Source organism: Brachyistius frenatus, unplaced genomic scaffold (genome assembly GCF_029030835.1).
Source record: "Brachyistius frenatus isolate BFR_SWC_R1_liver_20210118 unplaced genomic scaffold, ASM2903083v1 Contig_12, whole genome shotgun sequence".
NCBI lineage: Eukaryota > Metazoa > Chordata > Actinopteri > Embiotocidae > Brachyistius > Brachyistius frenatus.
The window spans coordinates 562836-590540 of record NW_027210611.1 but is presented as its reverse complement, the minus strand read 5'-3'; the positions used below and the strand labels follow the sequence as shown (position 1 = coordinate 590540).

General features: G+C 43.2%; 1 protein-coding gene across 1 annotated transcript; it reads left to right on the top strand.

Moving 5' to 3' along the window:
* The first annotated feature begins 202 nt into the window (after nt 1-202).
* On the top strand, nt 203-25616 carry LOC138617234 (apoptosis regulator Bcl-2-like). Its single transcript, XM_069692024.1, has 2 exons — nt 203-1333; nt 22965-25616. Exons 1-2 carry the CDS (start codon nt 788-790, stop codon nt 23100-23102), a joined length of 684 nt encoding a protein of 227 aa, XP_069548125.1. The 5' UTR covers nt 203-787; the 3' UTR covers nt 23103-25616.
* The last annotated feature ends 2089 nt before the right edge of the window (nt 25617-27705 follow it).

Sequence of the window (27705 nt, the reverse complement as noted above, 5' to 3'; positions counted from 1 at the left end):
TCATGCATGTATTTTATGAGCTGCTAAATGGAGGCCATCTGTTTATGTTTTTTTTCTGGATAGTCCGTTATAAAACATGCATTGAACATGCAATTATGAGAACATGCACTATTCATGGTTTTAGTGCAGTTCTTCGTGTGCACTTGGAGTCTCCGAGCGCAGCCAAAGGAATTACTTTCCGTAGCTGACGTCAGGAATACCTCATCAGCGGAGCGCGGCCCACTGGCGGTGGGCAGGGAGCTACTGAGGAGGATGTGAGGAGCAATCGTGGAAAGGACTCAGTCCGACCTTGTCTGGCTCACAGCCCCGCGCCTTGTCGTGCGTAACGCTGCTAAAATAGTTTGCCGCGTTGAAACCCCCTTCAGGCGCGTCCAACTTTGGCTTTCATTCATATTTTTTTTATTTATTCGCAACACATCCACGTCTGGGTGATGTGCACAGGAATAGAGCAACACTACTCCAACCTCTTCCGCATATTGGATTTCTATGCAAAGAGAAGGTCGCCTCTGTCCCTCCAAGGAATCGGGAAATGAAGACTGCTGCTGACACGGAACCAGTATTCTTTTGACTCATACAACGTCTTTCTGCGCCGTTTTCTTTAAGGGGGTTCCTTCCATTTACAAAGTATTTGCTCCCGGTGTGGGATAATTCGTTGCGTTGCGTATATCTGAATACAACCCAGTTTTGGACAAGCCTGTGCAGTGCGTTGTACAGTGCACAAATTCGACCAGGATGCATTTTATTTAGGACAAACCTCTGCAGACACCAAGTGCCAAATTGAGCCGGGATGGCGAACGAGTGTAATCGCAATATTGTGGAAAAGTATATCCACCATAAACTCTCCAAACTGGGGTACGTGTGGGGTTTTGATGATGTCCGAGAGGATGCTGCTAATAACGGGTTAGGAGTTGACCCTCCGCCGACTTTGGTCCGCCGGTGTCGTGAAGCCAGCACCGGGCCTGACAGCGAGAGCAACCCCCACCTCTGCAGACGGCTCCCCCAGTCCGACCCACACGCCGCCATCCACAGAGTCCTGCGCGAGGCTGGAGATGAACTTGAAAGACTATACCAGCCGGACTTCACGGAGATGTCTCGGCAGCTGTATCTCACGACCACCACGGCGCAGCGGAGATTTGCCGAGGTGATAGACGAACTGTTCCGGGACGGGGTGAACTGGGGCCGGATTATTGCTTTCTTCGAGTTCGGGGGCGCCGTGTGCGTCGAGTGCGTGGTCAAGGAGGAGATGACATCGCAGGTGGACAACATCGCGGAGTGGATGACGGAGTATTTAAATGGACCTCTTAACAGCTGGATACAAGATAACGGGGGATGGGTAGGTCTGATTCCGAGTAGTTGAGCGCTTAGCTGTGGTTTGCCACGGGGGCGCAAAAGTCCTCTTTAGCTCCGACTGAAGATATTTCAATCAGTGAATTCAGCCGGTGTATGTCGGCCTACATGTTTGGTCGAGATCAAAAGGGGTACTCTGATTTGGCTCAATATCGAAACCACATGTCCGGTTGATCATTAATAAAAATCTTCTAGAGACGCACGACAGCGCGTACGCTCGAGATGGAAGGCCTTACTTCTGAGCTGCTCTGATTGGATGGTTGTGTTGGCTGTTAAACTTATCTGACCAATCAGACAGCTTGCTCTGTCACACCTCCCGACGCTCCAACATAAAAACCCGCCCTGTCAACTGCACAGCCAGTGGCAGCCATACAGCCGACATGGAGTACAGAGGATACTCTGGGGTATAGAGGGAAGTTAGTGCGCATTTAAAACCAGGGTTTATATGTGTCCTACCAGAAAGAATAAAATGGCTATTTCAGCCTCCATCTGTGTGTAGAGCGTTGCGGAGGAAAGTGCTTCAGTGCTGCTGTCATGCGATGCATTAGGCCATGAATCTGTCAGGAGAGAGGAGACCAGACACATGTCAGCAAACAGCAAACTATTGCATTAATGTGTTTAGGCCTCTGGGCATGACTGGACAGGGCTCAGCTATCAGTGCCCCATTCTGCACACCTAAATGACACGTAGGTTTCAGCATCTGTACTCCACCTTAACCTGCCTGCACACATTCACATATTCAGGGAGAAATCTGACAGAAGTGTGCATTGTCACATCCATTTTTTTTCTCCTCCAAACTTCAGGTAAGTTTTTGTTTCTAGGGAGGAGGACAGAAGAAGAGGCCGCTGTGCTCCTCAACCAGCATTAAACCAATCTGCTATAAATTAGCCTTTAATTAGCAGAAGTGCTCTTAATGAGAGCACAACATTTGTGCTGCTTGGTTATTTTAGCTGGAAGGTATCATACATGGTGTGTGTGTGTGTGTGTGTGTGTGTGTGTGTGTGTGTGTGTGTGTGTGTGTGTGTGTGTGTGTGTGTGTGTGTGTGTTTGGAGGGGCGGGCCATCAATGATTCATATCGACTGTTTCATCTCTAAGGATAGGACCGTTTAACATTCCCCTTGAGTCTGCCTTGCCCCTGGAGGTGGCAGGTTGTGCCACATATCAAAGGCAGGCAACAGAGGGAGGGCCCTCCAGGAACACAGACTGCTAATCTGCAGCCACTGTGTTTAACATGCAGTCCTCTGTGCATCTAGGTTGGAACTCTTTTGTCTCCTTTTTCAGACCTGTGCCTTGAAGCAGGCGCAGACTGAGGCTGCAGAGATGCCTGCTCCAGGTCTCTGGAGCCTGTGCCCGCTGTACAATAATGTAGGTCATCATTGTCTGTGTTTTGAAGCTGGGTGGAGATGACTGTATTTCTGCATCCACTATAGGGAGAGAGAGAGAGAGAGAGAGAGAGAGAGAGAGTACAGTCCTTCAATCCGAAAGATTATTCAGGATTATTTGAAAGCGTATGTCTGCAGTTTGAGTCAATTTGGGGGATTTCCTCTGAAGGAGAATCAAAACCCTTATCCAAATTATTTTTTAGCTCAAACTAGGCTCTAAAACAGTTTCATACAGAATATGTTATCTCATTTTTTTTTTTTTAACTTCAGTACAGACAGATTGTCACTGATGTTGATTATAGTAATTTGAAAGGCTTTCAGGTAGAGTATATCCTGAGGTGTGTGCTTCAGTTATTACATGACCTTTAATAATTGACACTGCAGACAAAGACAGAGGACATTTGTGCTCTAGTTTGGATTGGTGAAATCTGGCCTTCATTTTTATTGACATTTTGAAATCTACTATAAAGTCACTGTATTCCTCAGGGTGTGACACAAAGGTCGTTCCCATGTTGTTCACAGTTGGACTTGGACTCTGTTCTCTACTGAAGAGTTTGGGATGTTTCTTTCGAGTGAATGGCAACTAAAAGTTGGTTGATTTTGTTCTGGCTTCATCCTGAATTATAAATTGACTGATAATGGTGCAAACATTGGTAATCAGATATTTCCCTTCAGGGATCCGAGGGCCGCAGCCAGAATTTTTGAGATATCAAATTATGCTCAAAAATCCAAGAAAAGCTTTACACATTTTTCAAATATTAATTTGATATTTTCACTCGTTTATTTCTTAACAGAATCCTAAAAAGTTTTGTTCTTTTGTTGGTTTACAAAAAGTAAACATTTTTTATAGTGTGTAGAAATCATCAAATTAAACACTCATCATGTTAAAGGATGTGGCTTCAGTGTTCCCCAGTTGGAGCCTTAGCTCTGTGCACTGAACAATGCTGCCACTGTTTGGAAATAATCTGGCATCCAATCTGTTTTTGCATGAAAGCTTTTTGTTGATTCTGATGAAGCAAATGTGACATATTTCTATATCTAATCTCATAGTGGGATTTGCTTTGGGAGTCCAACCATTTTGGGGTCACCCATTTTTGAGGTTCATGTGGGTCACGTCTTCCACCATCTGCTGGGTGGCCGTTATACGGGAATCAGGACAAAATGCATTTTATGTTTCAGTCACTTTTGATGAGCTCAGCATCTCAAGAAACCTTATTTTTCTTAATGGAGTTTACACAGTTTCTAAACAGTAAAGACTCTCTGTAAACATGGTGAAGTGTGTGTTTAGACAGGTTATACTTATGGTCACTTACACTGTCCATTGTGTCACTGTGCGGTGGAGGTAAGTCTTGTGTTTTCCACCACCATAAAAACAAAGGTGGGGGCTAATCAGCCTATTTCTGACATTTTGACATGAGAGTGGTGTGGAAACAGCTTTCTATCAGCCACCCTCTGTTTCCTGTTGTTTTTGAGACAATCTGAGCCCAAAATAGGACTGCCCACTAATCGTTGTTGAGTCTAGGCATCATCCGTGAGTCAAATATACTTTTAGTTCAACAAAATTTGCCCCTTTAGAGGTGACAAAGCACCCACTGTATTTGCAAAACCTGGCTGAGGGTGAAAAAAAACTCCTTTTATGCACTGATTACTTCCCACACTTCAGGATGTGAAACACTGTCCTTTCATTGTCCTCCAACAAAATTCAAGCTTTGTGTTGACAGAAATTATCAGCCTCACCCACACGTGGCACACCTGTGTTTATTTACAGCCGCTCGCAGTAAAAACCAAGTAATTGAACAAAGTGGCAGACGGCAACCGAGTTCTGAAATTACATGCTTGACCATAGACATTTGACTTGGTGAGGGGGCGGCACAGAGCGAAATGCCAAAATGTGCTTCAAGAGAAAAACATCAGTGTCACAACTGAAGGTTAAATGAGATGTGATGTTGAGAAATGAATTTCTTACCTTGAGTGTTATTTTCAGCCATGATCTAAACATATCATTGTCTGTTGGTGTATTTCAACAAATATATGAGGGATTGCCATCAAATTTTGCACAGATTTTCATGGTCCTTAGACGATGAATCCTGTTTTTTTTCTGGTGACCACTGGGGCCACCAGCAGGTCAAAGTTCATCACTTATCCTGTGAAATTCACTAACTGGATTGACACAAAATGTGGTACAGACATTCACGGTTCTAAGCCGATGAATCATACAGACTACCGTCATTCATAGGCATCACATGTAGTGTCACCGTGATGGTTACAATTGGGGTTTTAGAAAAATATCAATTAACTAATCAGTTGCGATTAAATGTGGTACTCGCAGTCGTGCAAATGGGTTGGCTGTGCATGATCCAGATGGCAGATTAGGGCAACCGCCCACTAATCGTAAGGCTCAAGAATGGGAGGCAAATTGTAAAGCGTTTGAGACCGTGAGGTAAAAAGCTGCTCTATAAATGCAGATCATTCCCCAGGGGAGGGAATGTAAACAAATTGGTGATTCCCTGACTATTCATCTACTGCATTCATCAACTCAAAGTAATAATCTTTCATTTATGAATGAATAGCTAACCAACACAGTTTCCATCTGCCGTGTCTGTTCTTTGTGTTCACAGCTAATAAGCAAGTATTAGCATGCTAACATGTAATTACAACTAAGACGTTGAACATGAACTCTGTACCTACTAAGCACCAGCATGTTGTCACTTGATGGTAGCCTACTGACATAAGCTCTCTACCGTTACATAGACCTGCCAGCATGGCTTTACAATCCTGTTTTTGTGTAGTAGGTGAGAGGAAGGAGTTAAATCACCTGAAAACCCTTTTTTGAAGTCTCAAACAGCAAGATCAGGTGTCTGCGGAATGCCGCTAACCAGGTGGCCTATTTCTCTATTTTCTCTGTGTTGCAGGTGTGTGTGTGTGTGTGTGTGTGTGTGTGTGTGTGTGTGTGTGTGTGTGTGTGTGTGTGTGTGTGTGTGTGCGTGCGTGCGTGCGTGCGTGCGTGCGTGCGTTAGGAGGAGACAATGTAAGTTTGGGTTGGGTCCATCCTGTGGGGGATTCCCTGAGCACAATCTGTTCATCGAAGGGTGGGACCTGCAAGTTGCTGTGGTACAGTGGGCATCTGGTCGAGCCCCTTGTTGAAGCTGAGTGGATCTGGGACAGCAAGGAAGTCATTAATCTCCATATAGTTGACATGTCGGCAGAGAAGAGACCAAAAAAACAACAACCACAAAAAAACAAATCACTGAGGAGGCACATACAGTAAAAAAAAAAAAAAAGAAATCTCAATGAGATCTCACTTACATTTAATTTGCGTCTCCTGGATGCAAATTCAGTCTGTTTAACACGAGTCAATACTAATCAGGGTGGCATTCAGGAAATGTTCGAGGCCATGCCTCCCTTGGCTTTGAACTATGTCTTTAACAAAAAGCAGTCTATTGACAGTGAAAGGAATGCTACATCTGAGAACACACTTTACAATGTAATGAGCTCCATAAGTTGTGATTGATCCATTTGTTCTGAGCCTGAACTCATATCTTATTACCCCGTGTGCTCAATTCCTTTTCTCATCCGTTAATTTATAGTTTATTTCATTCTGGTCTCACAAATTAACGTGTGGGATGAACTCTGCATTTTTGTTTCCAGCAATCAGACAGAGAAATACAGCAAATGATTACTCATGCAATCAGCATTTAAGGCTCCTTCCCTCCCACCCGTCAAATGACAATGTAAAGTCACAGCTGCCGAACTAAAGGATGCCTGTAACAAAGACTGAGTTTGGAGATTTTGACAACAGTGTTATCTCTTGATGTGGACTCTCAGTTCTGTAATGGAGACTGTACACCACCAGGGAGCTTAATGTTGTAAGAGCCAGCCAAGATTTCCCCCCCCGTACTGTACCCCTTTTGCTGCGCAGGCCTCGGTCGCTCACCATCTGCCACTGTGTTTACACCCATCAGCCCGGCAACTGCAGTCGCATAAATATTTCCTACAGACGCAGGCTGCTCTGGGCTGTGACTCCCTGAATTGGTCTAACAAGGATACTTTCTTCCAGTAGTGGGCCTGTAGAGATCTCCGACTCTCTCTGCCGTCTGGATCGCTGAGATGCTCAAAGCACAAAGACCTTTGATCCAGTAATTTAGTCCTGCCTGCGGAATACAGATTTTACCCTTTACTGAAGGTGGTGCAGTTTGAAAGACTGAAAAGTGATTACTTCACACAGTTTTGACACTGAAATGGCCTGTATTTATATCTATAAAGACATAATTTGACTTTTATCTTAACTTTTACAACAATCATTTGCATAAAAGCCTGTTCTTCTGACATTTAAAGGCACTGAATAACATTTGCAGGAAGTCACTTAAAAAGTTTTGTTACAACTTGAAGTGTTTGAGGCTACAACTGAATAAATAATTTAGTTATTTAATCACAATTTGAGCTGCATTTTTCTTCTTTTCTGACAATAAAATGCAGCCAGTCTTCAAACTGTAGATTTGCTGTCAATTTTAATTACAGAAGAATATGGCGTGAAGACTGGAAACTAGATTCACTCAAATAAAGGATTTTTACTGTGCTGTTGACTGGAAGTTAAGGACAGACACTTGGTTTGACTTCTTTTCGGTGTCTAATGGCACGCCTTGCCTCATGTTTACTCCGTCTTTACCATTCCACACATGCTGAGCATTTCATAAACATGCCAGAAACCTTCGCTTTGTGTGGCGTGCACTTAAACAAAACAATTAGGACTGAAATACTGCTCTGTTACAGTTGCAGTGATACAATTGCTTTGCAAGGGCTGTGCTTCTTTCTACGACTTCATTTGTCTCCTGAGACCCTCCACCCTATCCTGTGCGCTTATTTCTGGGCCTCCTCAGGAGAGCTGGAGGAATGTCTGCTGGGGAACAGCGACTGTAAATAAATAATGGAGATGACCTAGGTTTTTCTTTCCTGAGTAGAGGCAGGGAAGGGTGTGGGCGATTTTTGTTCTTTTGTTGGAAGATCATGTCAGCGGAGCATGCTTCATTCAGGAACACGTGTTGACGTGAGTGGCTTTTGTTTATGTTGTGTCGTGCAAAATGTATTTTTATGCTGGACCTCTGGGGTCATGTGAGCCTTCACATTTGTGAATTCATCCATATGATTGTGTTTCCTGTAATTATTTGGCTCAGATAAGTAATAATCACCTCAATGTGCTGCTTTCCTGTTTTGTGAGGGACACGTGCTTGAGCTGGTTAAAAGCACTCCTATCTCACTCAGAGCACATGCTGATAAATAATATATGGAACAGATAAACTCGGACACTAAATGGATGTCCCTCAAGTAGAAACCCAAAGGCTGTCTGTGCTTCAGTTGAGAGATAATCTTTTCTTTTTCCCCACTTTTTTTCCTCATCATTTTTTCATCCCTCTGCCTCTTTCACAGTCCACCACCGAAGACATATTCATTTACACACATACACATGCCCAATCCCTTCACAAACAGCGCACTAATACCCTGGGACCTGACTTCCAGTGTCAGGTAACGTTCCACATCCCTGAAAAATGCAGGGACATGCGAGAGGCCTCTAAATATAGAAGTGTTACCATCACTGCTCCCGTGTGGTCCTTTAATTGTCATGTTACTCATAAATTCCTGCCCTGTTTGTTTCTGTGTGATCGTCGCGCTCACATCACAAACCTGCCACCAATCTGCATGGAAAACATGTCCTAATGAACCATTTGAGATGGTAGATAAAAGAGTTTTCCACCTTTCCTGTCATGGTGGGAGCTGGATAATGAGGAGCCCACTGAGACATTAGTTGACTTTGCCATAGGCACACCCTGGCAAGCAGCGCAGCATATCAATATAGGGCAAGGTTAAATGGTTCCTCCCATTGTCTAGCTACTGTAGATATTTCTGGGACGAACCCCCAAAAGGGTTTTAAAAGAGATTTGATATGAATTTCTGGAGCAACAATGGCCACTGCTGTTTGAAATGCAGCTTGGAGTGTCTACTAAGTTACTTTTTTGTTCACAAAGAACCAATGTTTAGGATCATTTAAGGCAGCGTAATTACTGTAATTTAAAAATGTTCATGTTATCAATTATTATTTACACATTTAGCAGACACAAATCAACTTTAGCATCATCTAATCTAAGTCCAACACTCACTCTGATGCCACTGGAGGAAAGGCTGATGAGGATAAATCAAAAAAAGTGAAGTTGCAGTTTACAAAACCAAAAACAATAAGCTGAAAGACGCTAAATTGCTCCATAGAGATGAGGGGAACTGCAGTTAGGTAATGAATTTAAGAGTTTCTCTTATGCATTGTTGATACAACAAACATGAATTAGTGCATCTTTAAAACAAAAATTAAACTATATGCTTGCGTGGAGATTAATTAAGTGCAAAAAGCCGTTAATGTGATTTGAGTGAACCGACCCTTTACAGTTTATACAGTACATAAACACACATAGGCAGGCAAACACTGGAGCGGATGTATCTGTGGAAATCAATTATTTGCTGTCCACAAAATGGCTGTGTACACACACACACACACACACACACACACACACACACACACACACACACACACACACACACACACACGCAAATGCATACACACACATATAGTGTGGCACATCAGCGGGTACACACAGAAGCGGATGTGGGAGTGTGAATCAATAATGCTGTGTTGTCACTGGGTGACATGTGAGCCATGGCAGGGAGCAGATGGCCCCGGGGTGCCTAGCTTCCTGTTAGCCGTGCCATTCAGCCACACACACACACACACACACACACACACACACACACACACACACACACACACACACACACACACACACACACACACACACACACACACACACACACACACACACACACACCACTACCTTCTCCACTGGGATTTCCCGGTGCAACTAGCCACAGCACTGGCCATTAACAAACAGCAGAATGTTATTGGCGCTTCTCTGAAATGCTGAGTACATGCCCTCCCAAAAAAATGACAACAGCCAGATAATGGTAAATAGATTTCTGTGCCTCATCCGTGGAGGTCTGGAGTAAATAACCCCCCCACCTCCTCCCAACGTGATTTTTGGGCAGCAGAGTGAATAGCCCACAGGAAATCTGATCTGTTTCATTCGACGCTGAGTGAGGTCAGCCATTTCTCAGATATCGCTTTGACTATGTTGTATTGATTGAGCGTTTCCGATGGTTTGTGTTGGTATCTCAAAGTAAAGACTCAATTAACACAGCGAACTGGTGGCTGTAAATGTCAGATTGTATGTGCAGTTGACTTGATCCAAACTCACTCTGAAGGAAAATGTGTCTGTGGAAAGACCTTGGTGAGACGTTTTAGCACTTCTTTTTGCTGACGGCTTTCAAGCTTGTGTGTGTGTGTGTGTGTGTGTGTGTGTGTGTGTGTGTGTGTGTGTGTGTGTGTGTGTGTGTGTGTGTGTGTGTGTGTGTGTGTGTGTGTGTGTGTGTGTGTGTGTGTGTGTGTGCGCGTGTGCGTGTGCGTGTGCGTGTGTGTGTGCTTGTGTGTGTGTTTTTGCAACCAGGAGCTCTCACTCCTGGCACAGCTCACACTGCACCACCCTGTTGGCAGTCACCTTTGATGGCAACTGATTAGGTTTGAAGTGCAGAGAACATGATATGCCCCTGATGTTTGGAAGATAAAAGCTCTGCCGAGGGAACACCGTTCTGCCGGCATTGTTTTAGGACAGCGCACTCGAATCTCCTCACCATCCTGAACTCTTGATGTCTCCTCAAACCTACAACACCATTCTGTGTGCGTGCTACAGTCGGCGTTGTCACAGATAACCCCTGCTGTTTTTAGAGTATCACAACCGCATGCTACTTCTGACAGGGACATCTTGCTGGAAGGGGCAAACCCGGTACAGCTAGGGTGTTATATTACAACAATTTCACAGAGTCTACTCAGAAGGAGCTACTTTAATTGGTTGTTGGACTGTCATTACACCTTCAAATAATGACAGATACTTCAAAGAAAAAAATTGAGAATTGAAAACAGCAGAACTGACAGTGATTCCTTTTCTTCTAAGGTATTTCAATTTCGATTTTTTTTTTTTTTTTTTTTTTTTTTGGGGGGGGGTATTTCTTGACGATGGAGTGATGATTTATGCCTGTATATGTTCTAAGGATGCAGTCATCTTTACATTTTTATTGAGGACAGGATTCAGTTATATCAGGCGCCATTTTTCTTTACGGGGGAGTTCTAATTCCTGTCTAGACAAGGCACATCAAACCACCAGACGTTTAATCAACTCTGCAAATTAACTTGTAAAGTGCTTCATTTATCTTTCACTTTTTATGACACTTGGTGGTGAAGACACTGTAAAAAAAAAAAAAAGAAGAAGAAAGAGTCCAATGAGTGTGTTTTTCTGTATTTTTAATCAGCAGAATTTAAGTGTATTGATGTAAAATAGACTTTTGATTGTTACAGTTTTATCCGCCAGCTTTGCAAACTCATTTTCTGATAGCACCCAGTTGATCACTGTGAGCACTCAGACCCCCTGACCTTCAATGTTTCCAGATTTGAATTCAAATGAGTCCACATTCCTGCACTCCAGGGAAGCCAGGAGGTTGAAAATATTCCTGGATGAAATGGCTGGACTTCAGAAAGTGTCTTTGATCAGAAGGTGAGGCTAACAGGGTTGTGTAGGAGGAGTAGCGATGTAAGGGCAAGCAATAAGAGGAGGCTTATAAAGCTATAAACAGGCAATCCCGTCCTTCTTACAGCCACATGTGCTGCAGCCAGGTCGAGACTGGGTAATTTGCTGGGGAAAAAGTATGGATGGTTTGCAGAGTAAAATCAGGCCACCGGGTAATAAGACCAACAAAAATATTGAGCTAACAGAGGAAATAGTTTAGATTTAATTTTAGTTTATGCTGTTAAGTAAGTGAGAGACAGTTAAGGTCACTCCATAGAAGTTTATAGAGCATGCTTGGACAATGTTGCTTGTTAAAGTCATCTGACTCAACAATCATCTGATTCTCAGCTGATGCATCTGCTGAGGAGAAGGCAATCTACTTGGGAAACATCCGCATCGGCATTACGTAGCTCTAAATAAACATAAACAACTACATTTATAACACTGCCAGCCTCATATATATGTAAATTTCCCCCTGCATGATTTAAAGTCTGAGCTTTATTGTAATTATCAGTGTACAGCTCACAATAAGCAGTTACTGAACACCACTAATGACATTTTCCAGGGACTATTCTAGAGGAAAACCCTCCTCCATTATGAAACTGACATGTGCCTCATTAGTTTTCTGCACATTTTCACTCCAGACTTTCATTGTCACAATAGACAACTTATTATCATTCATCAGGTGGGCTGTGCTTGTTTCCCTTTGGTCTCTGTGTGCAGACAGGGAAGGTCACACGCTCTGAGTGAGCCAACCTGCTCCAGATAGTTCAAACAATCGTCTGTATTAAAGCTCTCTGCAAGGTGTCTGAGAGTCACATGGAACTCAGACACCAAAGAAAGGACCAAGAATAAAAGTTATGTCAACGGCTGCTCTTTGCTGCTTGATAAGACTGTAATTACATTCTTTTATTTCTGAAGAGGATTTAGTTATTTCATTACATAAGGCAAGTGTGTAGTGTAGCTGTGTTCCTTGCAGTGGACTTGGTTATCTTAAGGCTCATTCCTTCTCATATCAGGCCTCTCAGGGCACACACAGTGCAGTTGTTTGTTTCCACACATCAATGCATTCCTCTCATTCCTCTCCCCCAGCCTGGATGAAAATCAGCTGGTTGCCTGAGAGAGGTCATTGAACTTTTCCCCCAGTATTCCCAGACTTGAAAGAAAACAGGGGGTGCAGCAAAAGTGGAGTTCAGTCTGAGATTGCTTTTAAAGGTGCTGACAGTTGAACATGATATGAGGCTGTTGTGACTATATGCTTGGATTTCCTCAGTTGGAAATCAGATTGTGTAAGAATAATGATTGCTTCCCTTTCCCCCACTCTGTTTCAAAATGACCTCATGCTCCATGCAAGATGGAGAAGTTTTGTCACACTGTTTTGCAACTGCAGTCCTGAGCTTGTGGGAAAGCTGCTTTCCTTCCCATATTGAGTTTTGCTTTGTCTTCCCACATGTCTTTTTTTTTGTTTTTTTTTTTTTTTTATCCCCACAAACAAACAGTAGACAGAGGAGGAGGAAGTATTCACATGTTTTACTGAAGTAAAAGTACAGTGCTTTAAAAAGTCCTATTGCAAGTGAAAATTGTGAATCCAGTGGAAATTAGATAAAGTGAAAACGCTCAACAAGCAAGAACAGTTTAGCATGTCTCACATTTTCTGTATTTGTTTGCTTTATCTCACCGTTTTTTTTGTTGGTTATAGGTGGGCAGGGCTTGGGGGAGCTGGGGTGGGGGGGGGGTGGAGGCTGGAGGCTATCCCTGCTGACAGGGCCAACAGAAAGACAGACAACAATTCACGCTCACACTCAAACCTGCAGCCAATGTAGAAGCATCAATCAACCCAGCACACATGTTTTTTTGGACAGTGGGAGGAAGCTGGAGCACCTCTCAGGCACAGGGAGAACATGCAAACTCAACATAGAAAGGCCTAGCTGACCAGCAGGCTGCTGAAAGGTGACGGTGCTAACCACTGCACCACTGTGCTGCCTGTGCACCAATCAGGATCTTACAATATTTTAATCAAAATGCTGCGACAGATGAGTTCTTGTTTGTAGGTCGTTGTTAATAAAGTCTTATCAAACCGCACCCGCACAGTTCTGTTGAAGCACGCACAGTTCTGTTTTAGCAGAGATCTTGACCTTTAAAATGTTAATAACATTTGCTTTATTCTGACTTAAACTTGCTCATTTAATCATGGATTTTCATTGTTATAGAGAAATACTAAATAGTAATACTAAAAGATTTTTTTTCAGGGGCTATAAGAAGAAGTTGTGTCTGCATACAGAGTTACTTTCCACCTCTTGCAGTAGATGCCGTCTCTGTGACTTTGTGGAAAATGTTCAGTGTGCTTTAGCTCCTCTTCTCTGCCACTTCAAAGGTGCTCCTGAGGGAGCTGCGCCTCAAACAGATGATTATTTTCCCTGACATTATCGGACATTTGAGATCCTCAATCTGCTCTGCTCTCACAGCATGCCCAGTCCCAGACTGTGGCCTCTCTCATTTACATGGGTGCGTGGAGAACACAGCCAAACCTTGAAACCTGGCCTCGTGTACTTTAATCACGTGAACCGCTCCAATATCTTGTTGCCAAAACTGACAAGCTTTCATTTAGCGGCCCGACTTTACAAGATGTCTTCTGTATGAAAGAGGAGAATACGGGAGGCACTGGGTGTCTGGCTTTGATGTTCTAATACTTTCTCCTCCACTGACATGTTTAATTCTCTATTAGATGATATTACACTTGACTTGTTTGGCAGCACTTCCTAAATTACAGGGGCAACTTGGGATTTCATCAAAGGAAAATAAATCACAACATTCCTGCTTTTTGTGAACATAAAACTTACCCTTTTTTGTACGCTTTGCTTGTTCTTAGACTTGGGGCTAAGATTTAGGAATCACTTAAGAGTTCAAAACAAATACAAATCTCTTAGTTACAGTGTCTAACCAACTGTAGCTCTCCCCTGCTTCTCCCCTCTCCCTTTCTTCACGGTATTAGGATGACTACATGTTTGGCTTGCCTCTGGTCTTTCCCTAGTTACCCGCACAGACTCTGTGATTTAACCATACTTGGCTCTACCACAGAGAAGCCATAGTCTCAATCCAGACAGTGATGTCATTCCTGCAGCGTCTGGCACGGAAGTGACTTAATACTAACTGAAAAGTTGAGGACCTTGACAAAAGACTTTTGCTGCCGATCACTGCGGTCTGAAAAGCCCCTTTCTGAACATCAGGATTGTGTAATTCTGGGCCTCAAATCAAAAAAGCCCAATGAAACCACAATGACAGGAAGATGAATACGTAATAAAAAATAAAATAAACTTAATGGTTCCATTTCTTGGCCAAGTTGAGAAAAATCAGCCACCACTTGTGCTTCACAAGGAATCTGAATCCCTTGTGCAGATGGTGTTCCCACACATCTCATTCATTACTACATATAGGCTACAGTAGTCATTTTTGGCTCAGATCTGTCCATCTATTTTTGGAGCTGCCTGGTGAGATGGTGGCTGTGTGGTCTCAAGGTCTTAAGGGGTCAGCGTATCTGACTTTTAAGGCCTGAAGCAGCGTGCTGCCCCCTGTCGCAGGAAATGACCCTCTCCCATGGACTGTGTTTGTTACTGGAGAAGCAACAGGCCACCTGGGAATCAGCTGGTTCCCACGGTCTCTATCAGTCTCTATCAGAGGTTTCTATCTGAACCAATCAGGCGCAGCAGTTTGGCTACAGGGGCTCTCATGCTCTTGTTTTGCCAAAATAAAAGGTACTCTGGTTCCTGTATGCAGCACTCCAAAGCGGATTTAAAGCTGATAGAGCAGCTTGAAATGTAAAAGTTTTACCTCGTTGTCCAATCATTAACTCAAACTTACTTTGCCCTTTTACCTACTGAGAGCCTCTGCATTTTTTAAATGCCACAGATACTACTTTCAGTTATAGGTGGCTCTCTACACTAGTGCCCTTTTGCATTCCTGAGAGCAGAATTTGAGCAAAAACACCCACCTGAGTTTCACACAATCCAGAAAAGGAATGCAGTTTATTGGCTCTCACTGGCTTGCTTGGGTTTTCAATGCTACAAACACGTCACCGAAACAGCTGATGTACTATGCACAGCTTCCTTGAAGAGAACACGTTGGTCTTTGGCACCCAAGTGGAAGACATCCTGTCTTCACTGGAAAGCCATTCAGGCCAGGTTTAATGCAGTCCTTGCACACCAGTCTGCACACATTTGGATGATGACTCAGCAGTCCTTTTCCATTCTCTCTGCTCTCGCACGTCATCTGTGGCCTTTTAAATGGACTGAGCAGCAGAGATGACAGTTATTTTTATTAGATTGGGAGGCCCTGAACCGAGAGCTCAGATGAAGCCTCTCGATATTTATAGCAGCACAGCAGTTGTGCTGCTTCTGTCCGGCACTTCCTCCTCCTCCTCCTGTGGGCCTGATGCTCTCAGACATCCCCTTTTTAGCTGTATTGTATCTATCTGAGGCAGTCATTGTGCATAGTTTTGGTGATTGTGAAGGATTGTGGATGAATTGTTGAGGCTGAAATAGGTTTCAAGGTCAAAATCACAACAGTGGCTCATTTAAAAAAAATAAAAGAAACATATTGACTGCGCTGCAGGGGTTTATTGTTAAGAGAAAGGGATGGTCTCTGTTGGTTGCTCTTTGCTTTGATGTGTCTTTGTTCTACAGAAGTGACTGATTTTATACATACACTCTGAGCTTCAGTAAAGTGTACAGAGGCAGATAAACCAGGAGTTCACAGTCTGCATCCCTGCACTCGCCTTCACTCCTCTGAGCCTGCAAGGTTACCCAGTCCTTCATTTCATGGCGGCTCAAAGCAAATCAATAGGCTCAACACGAAGAAAGGATTCCATGACTGCTCAGTCGGATGTCCTGAATACATCAGAAATGTTTGTCAATCCAAAATCTGTCTATATTCCCCAGAAATCTGTGAATAGTTTTGTTTTTTTCTGCTGCTGTACAAATTGGATTATTTAACTCCAGCTCTTCACCTCCTCTTCCACCTCTTCCTCCTTGATGGGATATAAACCAAGTTTACCGAAGCATTATACATCTCCAGAGAAACCGAAGTCTCCTGTGTAAAGTTACGGTCCTCATCTTTCTGGCAAGTTTAGACAATGAATAATGGAGACAATAAAAAAGCGAAGAGTGTCATGAGGAATGTGGGTGATTTACTGCCGATCACGTTTCATGTTCCAGTGGAGAAGCCTCACTCCCACAGGAGAGCGAGTTGTTTTGTAAACACACAAATGCTGCTGCTGCTGCTGCTGACGCAAATTTGAATATTTATGAGCCTTAAGGGTAGCATGCAACGTCAAAATTGTTTCTCCCTTTACACTCGAGTCCAATGTAATGACTATTGAAAGTATGAAACCTGAGTTGGCAATGAAAGTCAAGTGGATGCAAACTAAAAAGCTTTCCTATGTTTCACGTCATGATCTCTTTTTATCAACCAATATTTTTCTACATTGTAGTTACCATGTTGCGTGGACATTTGAAAGGATGTTAATTCCTTTGTGGGGTATTCACAGCACCAATTTTAAAAGGAGGTGGAAAGTCAGTCAAAGATTTCAACGAAAGCATCCTCTGCAAGCCATTTGTGCTTATTTGAATAATTATTTCTTCACTAAATAATATTTGGTTTAATCTGATATCTTTTGGTTGGAAATCCCTGGACTGCATTTTACCTGTAAAGATATACATTTGGAGAAAGATTATTTTCTCATATGAATTTCAGAGGTGTTCGAGCATGAAATTAATTATTGTTCTATAACTTGTTCCTTGGGCCTATAGGGGACTTCCTAAAATGCCTTGTTTTGTTTAGCCCACAGTCCAAAAACAGAAGATTTTCAATTAAAAAATATATTCTTATCATGTTATGCCAAACTATCTGGCTGTGAGTGGTAGCTTTTTGTTTCGTGGACAGTTTTTAGAGTGAGCATCTAAAATGTTGAACTATTGCTATTGAAAATTGTCGCAGAACAACTTTCTGCTGATCAACTCATCAATTTGTTTTCAGTGCATTAAATCAATAAAAGAGGCTTTTTGTTGTTGTTGTTTTCTAGCGTTATCCACTACAGGCTTGTGTATTGATTGGGCCAGATTTGTAAAACCTTCCCATTCCAGTTTGTCATCACTGTTGGCTGTTGTTTCCAAGTATTGCAGTATTGTCACAGGATAGTGAAGGGCTCAGTGTCCTCAGCTCCAAGGTGTTTGCCAGTGCTGACACAGGGGGATTTGCCGGGTAATGAGTGTTGCAACAAGCTCCTCCGTCATCTGATTTTTGTCAGGCGGTCGATGGATGACACTCCAGAGACCGGATCGAACCTGTCCTTTCTCCTATTAAGGGCCTGATATACAGGTTTGAGTGTGTAAAATCACGTGCAAACTCCACACCAACCGCAAATAAATGTCGTGCAGCGAGGATTGCGTCTTTCAAATGTACAATTTAACACACGTTGTCCATTTTGCTGAATGCGTAATATCGGGCGTTTCTATTCGAAGGTGCAAAATACAAGGGAGGGAAATACAAATAGAAAAAGATTGCACCCGCAGTGATAGTCACTAAACCTGAAAGTAGAAATAGGAGAAGTGATTGGGTGTGCGTTTTAGTACGACTGAAGTGTGCTAATCAGGTGCGCAAATCTGGAGAGACGGCCTTTTTGTTTTTCACACATTATTGACTTTCTTGTTATGTTCTTGTTATATTTATATTTCAGTGGGATCAGATTTCCTTTTCCTTTTGCGCTCACTGAATTCCATTGCTTGCGCTCACTTTAACACACACAAACCCCTCATTTAAATACAGCGATTTGCACCTGTGACGTAAATACTCTTAGTAAATCACCCGCAAAACGGGTACGAAATAAATGTGCAAACTTTTGGAAAAAAACACACAATTTAGTACCCTTTATTTGAGATCATAGTAAATAAGGCCCTGAGTGAGAGTGTTTCTGCATCTGGGTAAGCACTCAAACAAAAAATAATAATATGCACACATGAAAGAGAGAGATATAAGTGTAGGCTGTATTTTGATCAAAACAGATCAATTACAAGGACATTAAGGCCTTCCTTGCACTTTTTTTTATTTTTTTTTATCTCCCATTACTCCCCCTTGGCTCCTGAAATGGGAGTTTTGTTTGACTTTAATTAGCTGCGGAGAAGACTGCAAGAAGCTCATTAGAAAATCAAAGAGGGGCGGCAGGAGCAGCATATGCAATATTATAAGTATAGTACTATGAGAATGCTTAGGAAATAAACATAGAGTGGGGAGAAGGTTTGTTCAGAGGTGAATATAGCAGCGACGCCACAACAGGCGCTTTAATTACAAGTTGAACTTTAACCCACATCCCTTTCTCTCAGTCTCAGTATGCCCACAATTACCCATGGAAACGTCCCAAAACAGAGATGGCTGCCTAATCATTTGTCTGTTTTGGCAAAGTGCTGCTTGGGGTTTTAACGCAGCTAGCCGAGCGCACAAGATGACTCATTATCTTCCACACAAGCCGCCAGATCGTTCCCAAAAGCAAGGGGGATACCCAAAGGAACGAGTAAATGTTTGGAATTTCCTGTTGCACATAAGGTAGTGTAAGGCCGTCCGAGGAAGACAGGAATGTAAAAATCTGTTTGTTTGTGTCAACGGGAAAGACAGAGCAAAACCCAGAGGTGTAAATCATGTGAAAAACAAATCAGAGGTCGAGGACAGGCTCTCTCCCGCTGGTGGGAAAAGCAAATCGTGTGTGTGAAGCTTCCAGCCTCGGTAACCATGACACTCAGGCAGCACGTTGCCACCCCATGGCTGAGTACGGGATCCTGTCAAGTCCTCACTGTTCAGTTGGACTCTTTTGGTCTGTATGTATCTCTCTGAGGAATTCATTGTATGCAGCACAAGTGAAGAAAAGGGAGTGTGTAAACCTGGCCGGGCTTTCTCCCATTGGCTTCATGGTCTCTGTAGGCTGGCTCCGACCTTTTAAAAGCCATTGATCCAAAGAATGAATACTGTGGAGAACTGCAGGCTGAACTTTATTTCCCAGATGCACACCTGCTGCTGATGGCAGATGGCCATGCTGCAGGGCAAAGATGAGCTTTTGAAGATTGTTTAAGGCTTCTGTTGAATGCAGATGTTTTGTCCTTTCCTGTCCCCCGTTCAACGTTCCGTGTCCCCTTTTCCTGCTGCTTGTCATTATTTTCTCTAAATGCTCTAAATACAGCTGGAGAAAAAGGAGAAGGAACGGAGAGAATAGAAAGTGTCTCGGCTTGTGTTTCACGCTCACGTGGCTGCTGAGGCAGCCTGCTGAATGTGTGGGTGAAAAAGTTGCAGGAGCTGAAGTGGAGCATGCTTCAGTCTCATGATATCCACCTGACACCCCTCCCCTCCTCCTCTGTCTCTGCTTCCCGGCTCTCCCCTGAGTCAGTCTGGAGTTATTACCAACCATGCCCTTGTGGGATTCTTTTTAACATCCATCACAGCTCTTATCAACCTCTTACTGTAATTGGCCCGCTTTTGTTTCAGACTTAAATAGATGATAATCTGTGGCAACTGTCTGGGACATATCAAGGACACACATCATGAGTTTGCCATTTTGTCAAGCCTTGCTGGCAGTCAGTCAGATGCACTTGCTGCTGGAATCAGTGGCTGCTTTGAGTTACAGCCTCGGCAAACTGTTATTTTCCAGGAATTGGCGGAAAAAAGAAAAGAAAAGAGGAAGGCAGTGTTTTTGCCAAATGGACACGTTGTCCTCAACTGGACATCTGACTGGGGAGCTTGTTCTCTTATTAATCCCTGAATCCTGGAAATGAGATGGGTCATCCCTCAAACACTGAGCTTGTTCAGAGCGCTCCAGAATAAAGCTGCCTGACATTTTAATTTCCACACTAGCGCCAATCGCTCCACGGATGGTGACGTCAGTTGGTCCCGTGCTTTTAGTCCAGACTGAAATATCCCTGAAATAATCCAATGGACTGCCATGCAATTTTGGACGGAAACTTGTGCTGCCCAGAGGATGAATCCTACAACTTTTCATACAACTTTTCCTCTTTGTGCCAGAATTTGTAACTTCTCTTGTAAATTAAGTCAACATGGGTGGGGCAAAAAAATTTGTTGTAGACGTTCATCGTTCCTTTGATTTGAATTTGGTGATTGGTCGGATCATTTGGTTTATTAGTAAAAACCTGCAAAACTCCAGATATCCCATCAGCCTCAGCTGCACTTTGCAAAGGTTAACAGGTTGGACGAAACACATCACACGTGGTTAGCGTTCACATGCTGGCATTGAGGAGTCTGAGTAAAGCTTCACACAGCGGTTAGCACGGCCCTGGTTAATTAAAAGCGTTCAGCTGCAACAAAGAAGATGTGGTTATTGCCGGCTGATTTAAGAGCACACTGTGTTTTGACACCAGAGGGCCTAAAGTGGGAAGAAACTGCTGATGCTTCCTCCCCTGTGTCACCAGCCCCCAGCCTCAGGAATGCCACAGGACCGGAAGAGAAACAGGAAATGCTTTTGTCTCCCCACAGCATTTCAGACTGGATGCCTCAGTTTTGTTTTGTTTTTTAGTCCTCTTTGGGCTTTTTTTTTTTTTTTTTTTTTTGGGATAAAAAAGTGTGTAATAAAATGTGACACTCGTGAACAGGAGTGTAATGAACTGGTTTATCTTGTACTGGATTAAGGGCAAATAAAACACACATTCCCGTAAAAGTAGCACAAAACATAATTACTGAAGGTAAATTGACTTAAAGCCAGACAGATTAAAACAGAATAATTCCCATGGGAACCGACACCGTAATGTTGTAGTGAATCCAATCGAACAATTCACCATTGTTCATAGATAGGTCGAATTACAGCTAAAAACGGAGACATCAAAAGAAGCTCACAGGAACTGCTTCACAACACAGCTACTAATGTGGTCAGCTTCATAACAAAAGGAAAAATATTGAATGGGAGCTGGTGATATTCCCTCCCTTAAACCTCTCTCACATGTACTCTATTGTGGTTTGGTTCAAGATAATCTACTTGTGTGTGAGAGCAGAGAGCTTAGCGCCATTACTTCCTGTCCAGCTGTTCCTGCTGCCGCTGCTTGTGAGCAGATGTCTGTATTTCCTCGTGGAAGACATGCATCCGTGGTATTTGCTCCGCAGATTATCCGAGTGCACACTCGACATGTACATTCTCAATTTGTAACAGGGCCTCTTTTAAAAAAAAAAAAAAAAAAAAAAACTCCTGTTAGCAGCAGAAAGCAGAACCCCCCTCTGAGGAACATTAATATATTTATGCTTGAGTGCTGCGGTGATCAGACACATGGTAAAAAAAAAAAAAAAACCACCAAAAAAAACAACAACCCAAAAACAGAAATCTGTTGTGAATGGGCTCTTTTGGTGATTCCTGTTTGGTTTGTGTGTGTTTCTGAGGTTGTGCGTAGGAGGGTGTGAGAGCCGATGAGCAGTAATGGATCTGTCTGTGGCATGGGTGTAATAACACTCTTTTTCCACCCATATTTGGTGGCAGCTAAGGGACTTACATTTTAAAGGGTCAGTTCACTCAATTTAGAAAAAAAAAAAAAATCTCACATACATCTGGTGGGATCATAGACATAGGCCTTGTACAACTCTGCCTTATTAACTTGTTTCCTAGTTCGTCTCGAAACAGCAACCTCGTACCGGTCGGCAATTAACAGCAGATTATCCGGAGTGCACCGATGAAACCCCTCCGGGAAAGAGATTCAACAATCTCTTTCAATTTAAACTCCATTTTTAAAAAAGCTGACAATATTCAGCCACAGCACAAAACACTGCTGAACCAAACAGACTCGCAGCTGCAAACTCCTGACTCACAAATCACTGCAACCAAAGTTGCAGCAGCGAACCCGTTGGCCAAAAAGCCGACAAAATTGCATCCACAACATGGTCCAGAACACAAAAGGCAACGCACAGTACAACAGGATACAAATGCCATTTGGTGGTGGGACGATTGTGAGGTCACAGTGGCCTTGACCTCTGACCCCTATAACTACAAAGAGGACGTATTCCATTATTATTTGTGGACCGTATTAGTACATCATCCAGGTACTTATAGTGCACTACCTGTTTCAATTCCCAACAGAGAGTGTGACAACAACAAATCCCACGAAAAAATTTAAACTAACACTGAACTCATCCTTTAAGTACTGCATGCGTAGCCAAAACCCTGACATATCTTATTTCTCTGTGCCTCCATTGTTTTCAAAAGATAAAAACCTAAATGAATTGCTGCACTGGGTGAGCATGGGAATTATTTCCAGGATGTACCACAAACACTGCCCTGCTGCTGAAAATACTTACAAAAGCACCAAATGTCTATTAATATGCAGCTGAAAGGAGCCCCCGAAAATGCTCTATTTACTACTGTTTAAGTAGCGTTTGGTAAAAGCTGCATCGTTGTTTTAGAAAATTGCCGAACCTTTTCATGTCTCCGTTGGGAACAAATGGGATGCCAGCCTCGTCCAAGAACTCTGAAGAATTCATGCACAGGTAAGCACATTGTCTTCGGCAGCCTAATTAACTGTCTGTTTTTCCTCTTGCTGTCTCTCTCAGGAGGCCTTTGTGGAGCTGTATGACAGACAGAGGGACTCCATCTTCAGTTGCTCCTGGCCCTCCATCAAGACGGTCTTCGGCCTGGCTGCACTCGGGGCGGCCAGCCTCACCATCGGAGCATACCTTACGCAAAAGTGAACAAGCCCTCCTTTCTGCAGCCTGACTATATTTCTCGACATCCTCCTCCTTTTTCCTTGTGCCTCTCCTTTATTTTGTTTCCTTCTAAAGACGCCCCTGACCCCTCAGAGACAACCTTCAGACTTCTTCTGAATCTGGCTCTCTTCAAAGCCTCTCTCAGAAAACTCCCTCTTCTTTGCTCCCTTCATGTCAAAACAGACACAAATCAAAACAACTGAAGGAACCAGAGGCACGGCCCATAGAGCAAAGGATGTCTAGAGGAGAAGCATCTTAGATGTAATCACACTAAGCTGAGTACAACTGAGGAGAAACGAGGAATCAGTGGCATGCATCTTTTTTGTTCTTTTTGTTCTTTTTTTTTTTTTTAGCTCTGCCTGCTTCTGTACTAGTTATAGCATGAACGTTGAGTGTTAGTGTAGACTTTGCATGTGCGGGACCTCTATTCGGAGGCCCTGATAGTGGGGGTCTGAGGATGATGACGCCGAAGAGGAAGCGGCCACAGCCCCACCCGTGCTTGTCAGGGTGAAGGACCCCGTTTGAACTGTGGACTCCAGTTACCCCCCCTACAGCCGACCCTCAAAGGACTTCCTCCACAGAACAGCTGCTCAGAATGTATAATGGCTACAACCAGCATCTACTGCCTGTGTCTACTGCTCAGACAGCTCCAGTAAACTCTGAACACACTGCACCATTATACTCTCCTCGGCCTGTATTGGACGGCGGGCCAGTGGAAGACTGAGCTCAGCTGAGCTTTCTTTTGCAGTTCTGAAAGCTCCAAGGTTGTGATTTTTTTTATTTTGGTTTTGCAGCACGCCAAACCAAACTGCGTGTGGAGGTTTTTAATGAGTAAAAAAAAAAATATGCAAAAGAAGCCTAACATTTTTTTTTTTTTTTTTTTTATATGTTGCTGAGAGAAATGGAGCACAGCACGAAGAGAGGGAGGTCAAATAAACACTGCATTTTGCATTTTAAGGGAGAAGGCCTCTGCAACAGAAATGGCCAACTTTAAGAGCGCATTCCTCAAGCAAAGCAACGTGAACGACACCACTCCTCTACTCAACGAGTCCCCTTTAGAAGTTAGATCACCACTGCCACGAGCAACCAAACTAAAATGCTATCAGTGGGTGTTTATTTTCTACCTCTGTTGCAGCTTTTTTTTTTTTTTTTTTTTTTTTTTACTCCTCACTGAGCCCATCTGTGGTCAGACTGGTTGGGCTCGCCCCGCCTTCAGAGCTGAACCTCCGGTCGTTGAGGTCCCGCAGTGGCGCAGAGAATTCGCTCTGACAGAGACGATGCGGACTGAGACAACCTCGCTCAGCCACAGCAGACAGAGTGGACACCACGGCAGCAGCAGTGTTTTAGTTTAAAGCCAGTGAGTCTCGCGTCCTGGAACCTGAGATGTCCCTTCTCTCCAGTCAGCAAATGCATCCAGTCATTGATCTGTTCCTTTCGGCCTGTTTCATCGATGTTCGTCTTGTGTTACAGTCTAATCTAAAATTTTGGAAACGCTCCCGAGCTCCAAAATATTTTTGCCGTATACAGTACTTATCAAGCTGGTTATAGAAAAGAAAAGTGATTTTATTTGTCTGTCAGTAAAAAAATCTCCAACTTCTTTGTTGCATGGATGAAAGATACTGTCTTTACACAAAAAAAATATTCACTACATGTAACCATATTTATAACGATAGACTAGAAGATCAGAAATAACAAAGAAGTTGTGTTTTCTATTTATTCAGAGGTACAACATCACAGATTTTAACAGTTCTTTGATGACGAATCAGTTGTTTTCACTTTTTGTTTCTATTCTATGGAATCACACTGTAACTACATTATTTTCTGGCTGCTATTATAACAAGAAAAAGTTTTAAAAGGTGAATTTCTGTGTCGTATCAACATTGGCTTAAGGCTGCTATACTGTTGATTTTAACTTTTACTCACAGCTTCAAACTGCCACGACTTTACAGTATAGTTCTAGAGAGCTGGAAACCAAAGTTAACTTGTATTAACCTTTGATTAAAAGTAGTTTAACGAGAATACACGCCGCTTCAGTTCACTGAGAGTCTGTTCAAGTGAGGTTTTGTGACCACTCTGTGGAGGGTTTGTCTAGTGTTCCTGTACTATATCAGCTTAACTTTTGTCAACGTCGTGCTCCGATGATAACTCAGTACTTATCTGTAAAATGTTGACCTGCCAGACCTAAACCTTGTCTCAGTTATATCACTATAAACCACCCGTTACAGCAGCTCACAGTGTGTGTGTATGAAAGAAACAGAGGGTGATCTATGAGCAGGAATAGGAACAGTCTAACAGCAATATACTGTAATTTTTATATTCTCTGTGCATATATGAATGTAGCACTATGGTTGCTGTACTGTTTTATGTCTATAATCGCAAACCTGTAGCACTTAAAAAAAAAGAAAAAAGAAAAGTGAATTGTGTTTCTGTTGTTTACTGCTATATCCACGATAAGCTAGTGGGATCATATTGTTCCTAATAAACCAGATTTCTCAAGCAGATGCAGTCCAAGTTCATGCGTCTGCTTTATTGATCCTCAGCTTCATCTCTGAGCGAGTCAAAAGAGAATAAGAGATGTTCAGGTGAGGAGTAGTGTGTGCTCTTTTGATTATCTGTGATCTATCGCAGCTCTGTGTATGTAAAGCCTGCTTGTGTCGACGCGACAGTCTCCTTGTGATGGACTGTTGCAGAAGCAGCTCCTCAGCAGCAGCAGCAGCAGCAGCAGAAGCAGCAGCCGCACCCCATCAGACATCAAAGCTGTCCCCAAACACTGCACTTGTCAGCCTCCCTCTTCGGCTAAACATGAGTGCAAAACCCCGAATGCCCTGCGGCCAGGTTTTGTACACCCCCTGCCTCTGTTCTGATCACACTTGTCTTCAAAGGCTGTGGTACTCGGGCTGCTTGGCGGAATTTGCGAAAAGCATGATGCAGTAAAACTAATGTTGAAAGAGTTGAGTGGGTGCAAGAAAATGAGGGCCGAGGAGTGAAAGAAAGTGGTGATGGTGGTGCGTATGGATGTATCCCCGAGGAAACCAACAGCGGATGGAAGTTCATTTGGGCTGGAGCCCCCCCCCCAAGCCCCCTCCTACAATCCCTCCTCTCTCTCACCCTCTACTCGCCATGCATATAAAATGCATGACACGCTCTGAAGAGGAATTTTAAATCAAGACTTTCAAAAGAGAGTCCAGTGTGGGTGTGGATGGTGAATGTGTGTGTGTGTGTGTGTGTGTGTGTGTGTGTGTGTGTGTGTGTGTGTGTGTGTGTGTGTGTGTGTGCGTGCGTGCGTGCGCGCGCATGTAAAGAAAGAGAGAAAGATGGGCAGTGAGAGGAGGAGGGGGAGGAGGATAGTGAAGCCCTTGTGCCTCTTCTGCTTTAGGGCTACAAGGTGTAGAGGAGGCTTTCCCAGAGCTGGATATCACAGGGGAGATTGGGAGATCAAAGCAGATTGTCTGGAGTAAGTCTGGTCCAGTTTTACCCCTCATTTAAAAGTCCATCAGATCCATGCAGTACCTTTGCCTCATTTAGAGGCAACCTTTACAGAATTAAAAAAGTTCCTGCTGAAATCTAGCAATTTCCTTGAAAGAGAGCTAAAAAAAAATAAAATTGGAATGTAAATATTCAATAAGAAAGAGGGGGTTTGTCATCATACAAGAATGGGAGAAAACGGGAGTCTGGGTGAAGCAGCATGATGCTTGAAAAATGTACGACAGTGTCACCTTGTGGCTGCTGCGCACATGTTCCAGCAGCAACTGAGAGAGAGAAAAAAAAAAAAAAAAAACAGTCTGTAAGATGCCACAAGTCTGCAAGAAATGTTCTTCATCTGCAGGAAATGACAGCTGATTTGACTGAGCAGTTCATCTTCAAATAGAGACGATGAACTATCAGCTGCTGAGCCGAAATGAAAAACCATCCTTTTTTTTTTTTTTCCCCAGCACATATGGCTGCCTATCCCTGCTCTAAAATATCCTCGGGGCAGCGTGCCACGGAGAGACACGGCTCCGGGGCTGAAAGCTCAACAGCTCACAGGCTTTGGTGATGACTGCTCACCCGTTTGCGGCTGGCGAAGACTTCGCTGCAGCAGCAATGTTAATAGGAGAAACATGTGTGAGACGAGCATCTAAATCTCCCATGATATGGTAATCAGCAGGAAAGAAGACAAGGAAAGTGTGTGGTGAGACTACCAACTACAACTCACTGGCATCAACCCCACTGAATATTTCTATAAGCTCCAGAAAACTCTGAAAGTCTCTCTCTCTCTCTCACACACACACACATATTATTAAATGTGTTTCATGAAGCTGATTTTTCTGTTTTGGCTGATATTAAAGAAGAAGAAGAAAAGAAAGAAAGAAAGAAAAAAAAGCCAAATTAGGAAACTATTGCAATACTGTTGCTGAAGACTTACAGAAATCGGTCATTAAAAGTGTTAAGAGGTTGGATCATCGTGTGTTTGACCGACGGAGCAAATACTGATGACAACTGATTTTTTTATAGTTTAAAAGCCGACATGTCCCTGCAATACCAGAATGAAATTACATACCGAGAGTGTTTTAATCGGTCTCATTATTTATTTCTACTCAACTGTTCA